A 14,858-nucleotide genomic window follows, 5' to 3' on the forward strand; every position below is an offset into this window, starting at 1 on the left:
TATTTAGCATTGTGAGCATAATGTTAAAACAAAATTAGCGCCATGTAATATTTTTACAAATAAACAAAGACAATTACTTCTTTTTTTCAGTATATTGTAGTTTCCAAGTTAGTCCTAAGTAGTTTATTTAAAAACCTGTGGTTTTTTTCCACGTCCTCCGTATGTAAACATAGTTTATTTAAAGACATCGTATATACGAAACGATATGCCATATTTTATTTACTTATAACATATTAAACATGTAATATGCAAATTTAACATGTACAAACTCATTACAGATGCTCGAAGATTTAAGAATGAGATTAAGAAATAGACGCCCTTACACTCCACCTTTAGAGGGCATGAAATCTGAAAATGGAATTAATACGATATATTTGGAAAAAATATTGAATTATTGGCAGGACGAGTATAATTTCAGAGAGGGCTGATCTCTTGAATAGATATCCTCATTTCAAAACGAGGGTACAAGGTCTCGACATACATTACATAAGAGTGAAACCTGAAACGAAAGGCAAGCAGGTCCTCCCCATGCTGCTCATGCATGGGTGGCCGAGTTCGTCTAAGGAGTTCGATCAAGTTATTCCCATGCTCACAACGCCTAGAAATGGATAGGACTTTGTTTTTGAAGTAATTGCCGTCGATCTATCTGGCTACGGATTTTCTGAGGTAATTAATAAAACAATATCTAATCTAGGATGATTCTAGTCCATAATATTCTAAGATATAACAATGTATATGATGAGGCCTTCTCGACTCTTAACGATAATAATTAATTCAAGAATGTTTTTACAGGGCACAAATAAACCAGGGCTTAATCCTCTACAAATCGGTATATTAATGAAGAACCTTATGAAAAGGCTAGGTTTCGATAAATTCTATATTCAAGCCGGCGATTGGGGTTCGCAAGTAGCGACACATATGTGTACGGTCTTTCCAGATGATATACTCGGGCTAGTTGTATTAATGATTATTAGTTAAACAATTTTGTCTTCTTCTTTCGAATTTCAAATGAATGACGACAGAAATAAAGTAATCAGTTATCTAAACAGAGGCTAAGCGACATATATAAATAAACCCGTATATGTAAACACGGACACGGACAGATGGACACAGCGGGTTGGGCTACTAAAAATCAATTAGTTTTACGAGAATCATTTAGTTTGTCGAGCAACACAAAAAGTACAAAATCAACGGGTTCATTCCTAAACATTTATCAAAAATAATACTGCAGTTTTTATTAATATCACGCTCACTAAAAAACATTATGTAATAAATAGTACTTTATTATCGAGGCCAGTAAAGAAGGCAATTGCTAGACAAGAGTAGACCTCAATAACATTTGTCAATTAATTGTTATATTCGCCGAGGCGTAAAATTATTTTTTTATTCCAAAAGAATGCAAGTAATTTACTAAAATTCTATAAAAAAACATAAATTTAGTTAGTCCACCTTTGTTAAGGCATAAGTGTTAGCCTACTGCCTAGTGACGGTCCTATGAGTAACGCCTAAAAAAAAAACCTATGACAATTAAAAAAAAAACATTTTCAATGTACTTTGCTGCTATAAAATTCCTACACGAAATCATATACCAACCGGATTGCATACTCAGCGATAAGTTTCCAAACTTAGTACACTCGACTACATTAGACTTCGGTGGAGACTTCGCTGGGATGCACACGCCTAAGGAATTAGCGGACGATGTATTCGAGTCTGTTGTCGAATTCATTAAATTCCATGAGAAAAATGACAAATAACGTGAACTTAAAATTTTATATTTATTTTTTTCATACGGAGTATACGTATAGATTATAAGCAATAGTTAGCATAACAAATTTTATGGATTTTAAAACATATCTAACCAGGAGAGTAAGTCTCAGCACGGAGATGATGCCCTCCTCAATAATTTCGGTCACGGCGGCCACTCTCAAGTAAGAACAACTAACCACGCTAGAGATATTATAGTGCTCGTGTGTGTGCGCAAACACAGGTGCACACTCATTATACGATCACTCTCAAAATCTCGGCTCGTTAGCGTTAACTTCACACTTCGGGCAACTGTTGAGATTTATTTTTAACAGAAAACCCTATGATTTAATTGACCCGAGGTAAAACACAGGTCATCGACATCTGCGGCCTAAGCCCAATAGCTCATTCCAATAGGTCGTTACAGGCATTCAAGAGGAACGAAAACGACATACGATTTAGTTGGCTCATTTAATATCCTTGTTATGTATATATTATATAAGGCATTTAACTGCGTTCCTATTTAATTCAAATTTTCTAATAAGTTTGTGAAATAGATTTCATTATTATAAAACACTAGCTATAATTTTTTGTACTGTTTTATTAACAGTGAAAACCCGAAAAAAAATTTGGCTTGCTTTCATACAAATACAAACCATATTCCGAACCATATTACTAAAGGATAAATCGAATAACTAAATTAAATTTGGCTTTATTTTTGTTTTAAATTATTATCTTACCATTTTATTTTATATCAATTTTATCAGTTTCATTATTAGAAACGACCTAAGGTACTTAACAATTAATATAAATAAGTTAAAATCATTGTAAATAATTAAATTAAAACAAAGCAACAACAAAGGCCGCAATCAAAAAGAAAACATGTCCTCAAAGATAATAAGAATGTCGCAAAGTGCTAAAAATGTTGCAGAAATTAAAATTGTCTCTAACATCGAAACTAAAGATGCGCAGGTCGAAAAGAAAAAGACCATCACGCAACCGCCCCTAAGGAAAATTAAAAAACCCATACTCGGAAATTGACTAGAGATTTCATCGAGAATAAAGTCTCCAAGTTACCGGCGAGGGCAAACGAACTTTTTCAGGAGGTGAAAACACACAATAATCAGGAAATATCAAAACACAGATAAAGGAAACGGTAATCGCAAATTTGGGTGAAATGTACGAAATAGTTTTAAGGATCAGCGAAGTGAAAGAACTTACGCAAAAAGCGTTAGAGAGCATGGAATCTCGGGCAAAAAAATGAACAGGACGGTGAAAGTAAGGAGGAATGTGTAAAAAGACAACAACACATCTTGCAGCATATCGAGAATCAGTCAAAGATAGCTGAGGAATCAAAGAAGGAAATAAAAGAACTAGAAAAAAATCACGCCTCGTCCGCATCAAAAGCCGCGACTCCACCAGTGGCGACCCGAACCCAGTCTGTCCACTCGCTAGTCATCTCATCGGAGGATGTAGTTGATACGTCAGACGATGTGGTGAGAAAGCTACGAGAGGCGAACGATGCAAGAACATCAGGCATCAGGGTGGACAGACTGAGGAAGGTGCGCGACCAAAAAGTGGTTAAGAGAGAGAGAGAATCTGGGATGGGGTCTATAGGGTGATACGTAAGTCCGAAGCAAAAAAGGAAGACCAATCAATGATGGTTGACGGCACCGTATTAAGCCCTAGGGACTCCGTCGAACTCATTGCTCGGAGCTTCTTTCAGGAGGACGAAAGAGAGAGACAACGAAGACCATAAAAAGATAAGAGAGAGCGGCAACTGTTCCAAGAACTGGGGGAGCTACAGATCTACTGTTTACTGATACCGGTTTGCGGCAAAATCAATCAACCCCAAAAAAGCCCCAGGAATGGGCGGCTTTACCGCGGACATATGCATGGAGGCGATCGAGTCGGAAAGAGAGCTCTTTTTGGAACTATTCAACAGATGCTTCAGCCTATCATACTTCACAGCATCATGGAAGCTAGCTACGGTAGTAGTCCTAAGAAAACCGGCAAGGAAGATTACTCCTCGCCCAAATCGTACAGACCGATTGGCCTACTACCCGTAGTGGGCAAGATACTGGAGAAGATGATAGTCAAGAGAATTAGATGGCATCTGTTGCCCAAATGTAGCCCCAGGCAGTATGGTTTCATGCCACATAAGTACGGAAGACGCCCTCTATGATCTGGTACAGCATATTAGAGGCATTGTTAAAAGGAAACAAATTTGCTTAATGGTGTCATTAGATATAGAGGGTGCTTTCGATAGCGCATGGTGGCCAGCCATACTAACCGACTACAGCTGTCCAGCAAACCTCCGTGGAATTATAAGCAGCTACCTGTGAAGGACGGTTAGGGTGCGGTACGCCGGAGAAGAGGCCCAAATCTCGACAACGAAGGGATGTATCCAAGGGTCGATCAGTGGACCTACTACCTGTTGCTAAATCCACTCTTGGTAAACGTTGACAATAAAGACGCTCATATACAAGCCTTCGCTGATGATGATGTTCTAGTGTTCTCAGGGGACACGGGCTAAGAACTCGAAACCAAGGCCAACGAGGTGTTGGACCGTGTGTATGCGTGGGGTGTCGAAAATAAGCTAAAGTTCGCGCCACACAAGACCTCGGCCACGATAATAACAAAAAAACTGAAATTCGACACACCACGCACGCACATGGGAGGAACCGAAATGGGCAAGGTAGGTGGACACTATAAAACTATTGGGTGTTACGATAGACTCAAAACTAACCTTCAATACGCACATCTCGAATATCTGCAGAAAAATAACAAACTTATACAAAATGCTAGCAAGGACAGCCAAAATAACATGGGGACTAAGTGCCGAGATAATCGGTACAATGTACCTTGCAGTAATAGAGCCAATAATGCTGCGAGTGTATGGGCACCAGCTGAGGAGAAGATCACGTCGAGCTTAAATAGCGTTCAGAGAGGATTTGCACAAAAAATATGCAAAGCGTATCGAACAGTATCGCTGAACGCTGCGCTAATCCTTTCGGGTCTTCTCCCGCTCGATTTACGAATACAGGAAGCAGCGGCTCTGTATGAGGCAAAGCGAGGTAAGCCGCAGGAAGTATTGAGAAAGGAAAGTTGAGCAAGGCAAGTCACCTCGAAGCCCCGCATCCGGCGGAGGAACGGAGGATCGTTTTCTCAGATTTCGGGGGCGTTGGCCCGGCGGAGTTTGATGGAACTGACGAAGGGGAAATTATGATCTTCACGGATGGCAGCAAAATAGAGAGACGAGTGGGAGCGGCGCTAACGTCTTGGTGCGGAAGTAGGGAGGTGACGACCAAAAAAACACTTTGGCTCCCTACTGCTCAGTGTACTAGGCGGAGATGTACGCCCTGTACCAAGCCACGAACCTAGCGGCCAAACAAAAGAACAAAATCCGTGAAGATTATAAGCGACTCGAAGTCAGCGTTACAAACGCTAGAGGATCAAACCACCACAAACAAGATCGCTAAATCGATAAAAGAAAGTGGACAAGGTCTCCGACCTCCATGTCGGGGGAGAAGCGGCCGGTACTTCAAAAACTGAAGTGCCATTAAAATAAAAAAAAGCCTCAGACTATTACTATCGTAATAACTATAATCAATATAAGGGAGGGTTTAAATACTCTGCCACCAAGATATGGAACGACTTACCCCCCCCCCCTCTGCGTAATAGTACGTCCCAGGTGACTTGGAAAAAACATTTGACGGTATTATTTTTAAATAAACAAAAGTCAGAGTAACAACCTCCAAATATAGTGTCAGTCATACTACCTCATAGACATAGTATTTATCATATTCATTTTTAATGTCTTATGTCTAAGTCTGTCTGTCTGTCTGTCTGTCTTATGTCTAAGTTCCTTGTGATGTTTTTCTTTTTGTGTAATATGTTTTTTTTTTTCTCAAGGATAAGGGCTTTTTAGTTTTAGTTTTTTGTTCTTATAATATCATTTATTTATTTTCGTGTGCGCGCATTTGTATATGTTTACCCAATAGTCAGGGGCCATCTGAAAATCAGTGCTGTGCATTAGCACAGCTTATACTGAGATGAACCCCTTGCTACCTACACTGTATTCTTTAAATTTAATTATTTTTCTTCTGTATAATCTATGTAATGTATGTGTGTAGCAAAATAAATGGTTTAAATGGTTTAAATGGTTTTAAATGGTTTAAACTATTATTGGCTCGATCATAGATTTAAACCCATACCAGGTCCCATCCGTAAAAGATAACCTAAATTCATTAGAAAGTTTAAATAAGGTAAAATAGTCTAAATGATATTTTACAAATGATTAAAAAGCGTGAAATATTAGCAAAAAGTATAAATAGTTTTTATTATTTAGTAAGTAATTTAATTACTACAAAGGGAGGAAATATTACGTTTCTTGGCGGTTCTTTTCGGTAATGGTTAACCGCACATGCGTATTCGCACGACTAGTTTTAGTATCGCCCGCACTCTCCGCACTTATGTTCCTAAATGACGTCATCAGTAAATTACAGAAACGAATTTTAAAATCAATCGAAAAGTAGCTAACGCAAAGTACATAATAACGATACGTTGAGTATAAAAAAAACATGACTCACTTGGTGCTCCTCGATGAAGTCGGCAACTTCCTTCGGAGCGGAGAAGCCGGGAACTACGAAGTCGCTTCTGGGACTCAGCTGGTCCACCTTCATCCGCCCCGCCAGGTTGGCGCGCTCGCCCGCGTAGTACAGGTTCCTGGGCAAGGATGACCGTATCGCTCGCATGCAGCTCATCGGACCGGCGGCACCCGTGCCCCTGCCGCCCTTTTTATAGGTGGGAGGATTTCGAGTCGCTCACCTGGGCCGGTCCCACCAAATTATCAGTTACTTTAACGACAAACCGAAATTATTTGTACCGTTTTTAGCACCTCGGTTTCGAGGGGGAGGGAGCTAGTGTCGCTACTAGAGTCACTACTAGTGTCACTACTAGTTTACTGGTGGTAGGGCTTTGTGCAAGCTCGTCTGGGTAGGTACCACCCACTCATCAGATATTCTACCGCAAAACAGCAGTACTTGTTATTGTTGTGTTCCGGTTTGAAGGATGAGTCAGCCAGTGTAATTACAGGCACAAGGGACATAAAATCTTAGTTCCCAAGGTTGGTGGCGCATTGGCTGTATAAGCGATGGTTTACATTTCTTACAATGCCAATGTCTAAGGGCGTTTGGTGACCACTTCCCATCAGGTGGCCCATATTCTCGTCCGCCTTCCAATTCTATAAAAAAAAAAAAACATGCACGAGCACACGCCACCACGGCCAATACTACGGCTCGCATGTGGGACAAGTGAAGTACTTCACCGATGCTAGAATCGTAAGATCAGATGAAAATGCAATAAGAAGCGAGACGGGAGTCGACCCCGGCTCGCCGGGTACCTGTTCCCGATGAGGCGGCACTTGATGTTGGTGAGCTGTCCCTCGTCGGCCGCCGGGAACTTGTGGAACAGGTAGAGCGTGGCGGCGAACTTGAGGAAGGAGTCGCCCAGCGTCTCGGCGCGCTCCAGGTTGAAGCTGTCGTGCGAGCCGATGGTGGTCAGCGCCGCCAGCACGTCGCGCAGCTGCGGGCCGCCCGCCGCCGCCAGCGCGCGCAGCCGCTCGTCGTACCTGCGACACCCGGCCGTCAGCGCCCGCAGCACCACCGCCCCCGCCCCCACCCGCCCGCACGTACCTGGGCGGCGGCGGCAGCAGAGCCGGCGCCGGCGGCGACCGGACCGGTGCCGGTGCCGGTGCCGGCGCCGTTGCGCCCGGCTCGGCCTCGCCCACCGCGAACAGCGGTGACGTCACGAACGCGTCGTAGCACTCGATGTCCATCACCGTGACCGTGGACAGGTTGCGGTCGATGTCGATCGGCTCCTTGCTTTCCTGCGAGCAAAAACAAAACGTTCGACGTCGCTTATTCACTTGCCCTCGCTTTTATCTTCCATTCCTTCCGAACGAGTCAATCTACTTTCTCTGTCATTCTATTGCCTTCCACATTTATCATTAATGCACTTAAATGAATCAGTACAGAGTTCTTTCGAATTAGCTTTTCGAGTCTATCCGATTATTTACTTGCTCCTAATAAACACCACGTTTTGAATTCTGGTGCAGTTTTTCCATTATTTAGATATTTACTTCGGAAAGATATTTATATATATATATATATGAACTATATATATATATATATATATATATATATATATATATATAGTTCATATATATATATATATGAACTATATATATATATATATATATATATATATATATAGTTCATATATAACTTCATAGTATTTTGGAATGTCCCCTGCGCTATGTTAATAATAAGATGGTCTGCCTGCTCAGCTATGCACCTGGATTGCCAGCTTCCTACACAAGCGTAGCCTTCGTGTTTTAGTAGATGGTTGCGCTTCACAATTCTATGTAGTGAATGCTGGGGTCCCCCAGGGATCTGTGCTATCTCCCACACTCTTTCTTTTGCATATCAATGATATGCTCTCCCTTGGGAACATACATTGCTATGCAGATGATAGTACAGTGCATGGTGGATACCACGGACGCGCAGTGGCTGGGCGGGCGGAAACTGAGGAGAGGCGGGAGAATCTTGTCATTGAACTCGATAGGACATTAGATCTCATCGCCAAATGGGGCTCTGATAATCTTGTTGAGTTTAATGCCAAGAAAACACAGGTATGCGCTCTCACGGCGAAAAAGTCAACATTTTCCCCTCTTCCCTCCCTCTGTGGTACTCCGCTGGTGATGCAAAGCAAAATCGCCATGCTGGGGATTGACGTTCGCTGCGACCTTAGTCCAAGGGATTACATCGAGGCTGTTATAAAAACAGCTTCACGGAAACTCGGAGTTCTGAACAAGGTGCGGCGCTTTTTCACGCCACAACAACTGTGCCTGCTGTACAAAACACAGGTACGGTCTTGCGTGGAATATTGCTCGCACCTTTGGGATGGCTCCGCTAAGTACCTACTTGAGGCCTTGGACCGGTTGCAGCGACGTGCCGTACGCATTATTGGCGACGTAAAGGTCTCAAACACCCTTGAACCTTTACAATTGCGTCGTGAGATAGCAGCACTGAGCGCTTTCTATCGACTGTATCACGGCGAGTGCTCTGAGGAATTATTCTCTCTAATTCCTGCTTCCCCCTTCCTTCTTAAGTCCACGCGAGCTGGTTCTCGATGTCACCGCCTAACTGTGACATCAATTCCATCGCGAACAAAGAAATTTGGCAACTCCTTTCTTTGTCGCACTTCCAAAAAATGGAATTCCTTACCAGCTCACGTATTCCCCTCCTCTTACAACCCGGGTTCCTTCAAACGAGGCGTGAAGAGGCATCTTGCGGGCCGGCAAGGCGAAGACGGCTAGTGCAGAACGTTTTTCCCGTCTGTACTGGCCGTCGTCGCGTTTGGACTCTACTACCACTTACCATCAGGTGGAGTTGAGTCATTTGCCCTCCCGGCGATATAAAAAAAAAAAAAAAATAATAATAAGATATAGAACAAACTATTGCACTTACGAATCTGAGTACATAAATAGTCTTAAAAATTACCAAAGAAAAGTCCGCGACGGAACATATACCAATCATGTATTTAGATAAGGGACGAAATTTGGGAGATACCGGAAGATAACTAAAATATTTTAAAAATTTATTAACATTTTCAACAAAGATATGAACAACTCACATCCCATGGATATTCTTTGCTGATCTTCTTTTTCTGCAGCTGGTAGACGCTTTCCTTTACGGACATGATATTGACCGGTTTCGGGATAGTTTCATCGATCGGATTATTAATTCTGTTAAAAAAAAAAAAAACTTATAATCTGACAGTGACCGCTTGTGTTCTAAGATAATTTACTCCTCCAAAATACATAACAGATGTCAGAAATTGTACTTTGAATCGCGCTGTCATTGTACATTTCGAATTTTAGAACACAAAGCTCATTTCAATAAAGTGTAGTTTAACGAAACGTCTAATTGAAGTGACACAAATTCAATCGCCAAGCAAGAATACTTAGTATTTCTATGTTCCGATTTTGTACGTGATGCAGTACCAATTCCCAAAGTTAGTGGCACATTGGCAATGTCTATGGGCGATGGTGATCACTTGCCAATATCTATTGGCAAGTCTACGTACAAATTTCAAATTAAAAAAAAAATGAAAATATGAATTTTCCTCTTAACAGTGTATATATATATTTTTTTTGTAATAAAGTGATAGGGAAACCTCTTCATTCAGGATCCAGGCGCATCGGTAAAACTCGTTTAATAACTTTTAAGTGTGACTTAAATTTATTAATTTTTCTCAATGTACACTGGTCCATAAACTATTTAAAAGGGAAAAAATGTGTATTCGTTGTTTGTTTGGTGTAAGTTAAGTTGAAAGAGTAACGAAGAAGTAGAGAACAAAGTAACAAATATAGTTTCACAATTACAATTTTAACGAGCCGGTTGGCGTGGTTGGTAGATACGTGCCTTTCACGCCGAAGGTTGTGGGTTCGATTCCCACCCAGGACAGACATTTGTGTGCATGAACATGTCTATTTGTGCTGAGTTTGGGTGTAATTATCTATATAAGTATGCATTTACAAAAAAATAAACTAGTATATTAGTTGTCTGGTTTCCATAGCACAAGCTTTGTACAAGCTTAATTTGGGATCAGATGGCCGTGTGTGAAAAATGTCCCAGGATATTAATATCTAATTAATTAATATTTTATAGTAAGTATATATATATCTAAATTTACAACTGTTTACCTGTCAATACTGGCGATAGCTGTGGGCTCTTCTATATTCGACAGCAATGACTTTATAGCGATCGGAAGATCCACTTGTACCGGCAGCCATTCTTCACCTGTCCATGTACAATACTCATTATTATAAATATAAGAGTATGTTACATATATTTTTACTAAGAATTCAATTGCGTAACGCTAATCATATTATCTTGCGCACCCCTTGAACTAATTACGGGAAATAAAATATTACTTTCGAGGGAGCTAAGCTGTACAACGGGTTACCCAGGGACATTAAAGAGCCCACATCTATGGCAAGTTTCAAAAGACGTCTAAGATTTTATATAACAAACAACATAGTACAATAAATATATATAAATGATAAAACAATAATTCTAAAAAAAATAAAATAAAAAAATGGAAAATATATATTAAAAATAATAATAATAAAATAAAATGATGAACAGATTTCATTAAATATGCCACATCCATACTTTTGTATTCCCGAAGTGACACGGCGGGCGATATGTTTAACGAGCTTCGTCGATCGAGAAGAAAAAATTTCTACATCTACCTTCTTTATTATGAATTTTTGTAACACTGTACGCTTAGATTTTTATATTAGTTCGTAACTCTCTCATGTACGTGATTTTTTGTAATTCTTTATGAGAAATAATTTCTTTAAACACAAGTACAAAATTTAGGAACTTTTTAAAATTCCAAAATTAAAAAAACTGAATTCCAATGTACCACATTTTATATATTTACTACTTCAGAAAAACTCACCCTTGAGTAAAGTCCTCTGGCCGATCTTCACGTAAGCTGCGATCTCGGCACGAAGCTCGTCGGCCGTCAAGAGCATGGTCACCCTAACGAGAACGAGAAAGATTGGCACTCGCTTAAAAAAAGTTTTTCATCCGCACAAATCGCCTCAGACACGACGCGAACGAAAGCACGAATCGCGGATGATCAGATCCGCCGCACCTGTGCACGAGGCTGGGCAGCAGCACGGCCTTGTACCACAGGCGGCCGGGGTAGGCGTAGCGCAGGCACAGCTCGGGCACGAACACCTCGGCGAACCCGCGCGGACGGTCGTCGCCCTGCGCCTGCGCCGCCAGCTTGCGCTGCTTGTCGGACAGCGCGCGCAGCGACGCCGCGCGCGGCAGCAGGCACGCCAGCCGCGAGCTGATGTTGCGCACCTGCGGGGGGGGGGGGCGGTCGGTCTCAGCCGGGGCTCGGGGGTCCGGGCCCGGGCGAGCCCCGCTGAATTTTCATGGGCTTAATTTGCGATTAAAATTCATCTCGTGCTATACGGTGAAGGAAAACGTCGTGAGGAAACCTGCACGTGTCTAATTTCAGTGAAATTAGATACATGTGTATTCCACCGAACCGCATTCGAGCAGCGTGGTGGAATAGGCTCTGTACCTTCTCCTCAAAAAGGGGGAGGAGGCCTCAGTTCAGCAGTGGGATATTCACGGGCTGTTACTGGCCTCGTAATAGTTGGAGTCACAAATTAAAAACAGAAAGTAGTTAAAAATTTTGAAGTTAGTTTCAAATAAAAAAAAACCGGTCAAATGACTGCTCCCGTTTTTCTAACAATGGGGAGCGAATGAACTACGAAAATTGAAAAATACATTTTTTTTATACAAATGTGGATATTTCTAAATATAAAGTTTATTAATATTTGCACAGTAAGTATATCTAATGTGAATGTTTGTGAGGGTTTTTATTGTATAAGGTTATTAAAGTACTAAATATAACGAAAGAAAAACAAACTTTAAAAAATTTAAAACATAGATTCCCTTTATACGTGGACAACGTGGCATTGTAAGAAATGTTAAACATCGCTTACATCGCCAATGCGCCACCAACCTTGGGAACTAAGATATTATGTCCCTTGTGCCTGTAATTACACTGGCTAACTCACCCTCCAAACCGGAACACAACAATACCAAGTACTGCTGTTTTGCGGTAGAATATCTGATGAGTGGGTAGTATCTACCCAGACGGGCTTTCAAAAAGCTTTTGACTAAATTTTTGTAGTTATATCTTACCTTTTTATTTATAAAACATAAATTTTTACCTCGAGCAGCGGCTGATCTTTGTTTCCGAAGATTTCCAAATTATACTTAATCAGGTAATAATCTTCGAATGTTGAAAACGTATCACAGTCGAAACGAGATCTTGGTGTCATGTATTCGAGTACATTAGACACTATGTACCTGCGAATATAAGACAATTGATTGATTGATGAGACATTGATTGATTTAGTTTTTCCAGTTATGGCTTAAATAAAGAAACAAAGTGGGAAAATAATTATTAGTAATTATAACTACTTGAATAGTGCAGTGAAAAAGTGGTGTGATCACTATCAAATATATACGCTAATCAAAGAGGGTAGGTAATACCATTCTCTACTGCGACTATCATGGGTACCAACCTAACAAAGTTAACCACTACACCATAGACTATTAGAGTTGCCATCATAATACCGATAATACCAACTGTACATTAGCGTTGACAATTATAAATCAGGGTTGCCAACGCAAATCCAGTATTGCCACCTAAAAAGAAATTTACCCTTAAAAATGGAAAATCAAATGGGAAATTTCTGGGAAAAATTAAAAGAGCAGATGGCAGCACAAACAAAGGAAATAACTGAAGCGGTAACTAAAAACGTTACGGAAAGTATCAATGGGAATTTAATTACACTTTTAGAAGAAAATAAAAGCCTGAAAATAGATGTAAAAAATTTACAAGATAAAATAAAAATTATGCAGCTTTCTCTGTTTCTCTACTTTCTCTAATTCTCGGGGGAGCCTCACCCCTAGAGAACGCGTCCCCAGGTGGCGGATAGGGGAGGACTCGGCAGGTATGCCGGGTAGGAGGGAAATAAAATACATCCCGTGGACCAACAGGCCAACCACTTCGTTACTAAACCCCTGCTGCAGGCTTACTCAAATATCTGGAGCAAAGGCTGTAGTTAGTGTTGTGCGCCTAAGTTGGGACGCACAAAAGGGATGGCGGCGGAAGAGCCTGCATAAGGCCAACGGCGGCGCTCGCATGTCTCCAAGAGAAGTGTGTGTCAGGTGGCAACCAGCCGTAAAACTTTAGCGAAAAACTCAAACTCCTTGTATGACAGCAAAACTAAAGATGAGAACGTTAAATGCTAGGGCGTCCCCCTCAAGCGACGTAGATGCGAAGAATGCTATACATGCTAGGGCGTTCCCCACAAGCGACGCTAAAGACAAGAACCAACGTTCGCATCCAAAAGTCTTTGACAAACTCGGAATCGCATCGTGGAACCTCGGCACAATAACGGGACGCAGCACAGAACTAAGCGAAATTTTAAAAGCAAGACAAATAAACGGCTTCTGCGTCCAAGAAACGAAATGGAAAGGGTCAAAATCCAGGGATATCGGAAATGGCTACCAGCTTGTATACCATGGTACTGATACCAAAAGAAACGGAGTAGGTATCGTATTGGATGAAAACCTGAAAACGAGAAAAATCAACGTGGATAGAAAGAATGACAGACTCATTAGCATAAAACTAGCAATGGACGGCCAACCGCCCTTGAACTTAATCTCTGCGTATGCACCATAAGCGGGATGTTGTGAACAAGAAAAGCAAGATTTCTGGGAGGACTTTGACGAAATTATGCAAAATATTCCTTTAACAGAACATGCCCACATAGGAGGAGACCTGAATGGACATGTAGGAGAAAAGAATGACCTTTATAGCGACATCCACGGAGGCTATGGATTTGGCACTAGAAATAAACAAGGAATAAGAATTCTTAATTTCGCATCCAAGCACTTCCTAAAAATAATTAATACATATTTCCAAAAAAAACCGGAACACCTTATCACCTACAAATGCTCTGAATATAACTCACAAATAGATTATATCCTCGCCAGCAACAACATCTTTAAACTTTATAAGGACCGTAAAGTGATTCCCGGCAATGGGCTTGCCTCACAACATAGGCTTCTCGTCTCAGTCATGAAACTACCCAAACCTATAACAACACACATGGGCAGAACAGACAGTATTAAGTGGAAAGAACTGCACTCCGACAAGGGCTCACCGCTTCTAAAATGGGCCCACACCTATATAAAAGAAGACATTGAGACCGACCAATCAGCTAACCAGATGTGGTCTGATTTCGAAAGACTATGTTTGGAAAGGGCAAAAGCGATCCTGGGTATTTCACGTGGAGCACTGCGCATAAGTAAAGCAACGTCCTGGTGGCATGAAACTGCACAACACATAATAAAGTCAAAGAGAGAGGCATTTAAAGCATGGCAGAAATCGGGTTTGGAAGAAGACCACCTACTGTATAAGAATCTTAAAAAGATAGCTAA

The 14,858-nt window shown here is 41.2% G+C and overlaps 1 protein-coding gene across 5 annotated transcripts in view; it reads right to left on the reverse strand.

Annotated features, from left to right (window-relative positions):
- Positions 1-14,858, reverse strand: part of LOC126772470 (endoribonuclease Dicer) — a 65,267-nt gene that overhangs the window by 26,246 nt on the left and 24,163 nt on the right. For all 5 annotated transcript variants that reach the window (XM_050492850.1, XM_050492848.1, XM_050492845.1 and 2 more), the window contains exons 20-27: positions 12,575-12,713; positions 11,476-11,690; positions 11,278-11,360; positions 10,514-10,610; positions 9,442-9,553; positions 7,440-7,633; positions 7,148-7,375; positions 6,336-6,471 (exon numbers count right to left, since the gene is read on the reverse strand). In XM_050492850.1, the coding sequence (XP_050348807.1) occupies positions 6,336-6,471; positions 7,148-7,375; positions 7,440-7,633; positions 9,442-9,553; positions 10,514-10,610; positions 11,278-11,360; positions 11,476-11,690; positions 12,575-12,713 (1,204 nt within the window). The remainder of the gene's footprint in view (positions 1-6,335; positions 6,472-7,147; positions 7,376-7,439; positions 7,634-9,441; positions 9,554-10,513; positions 10,611-11,277; positions 11,361-11,475; positions 11,691-12,574; positions 12,714-14,858) is intronic.

This window comes from Nymphalis io, chromosome 12 (genome assembly GCF_905147045.1).
Source record: "Nymphalis io chromosome 12, ilAglIoxx1.1, whole genome shotgun sequence".
Classification (NCBI taxonomy): domain Eukaryota; kingdom Metazoa; phylum Arthropoda; class Insecta; order Lepidoptera; family Nymphalidae; genus Nymphalis; species Nymphalis io.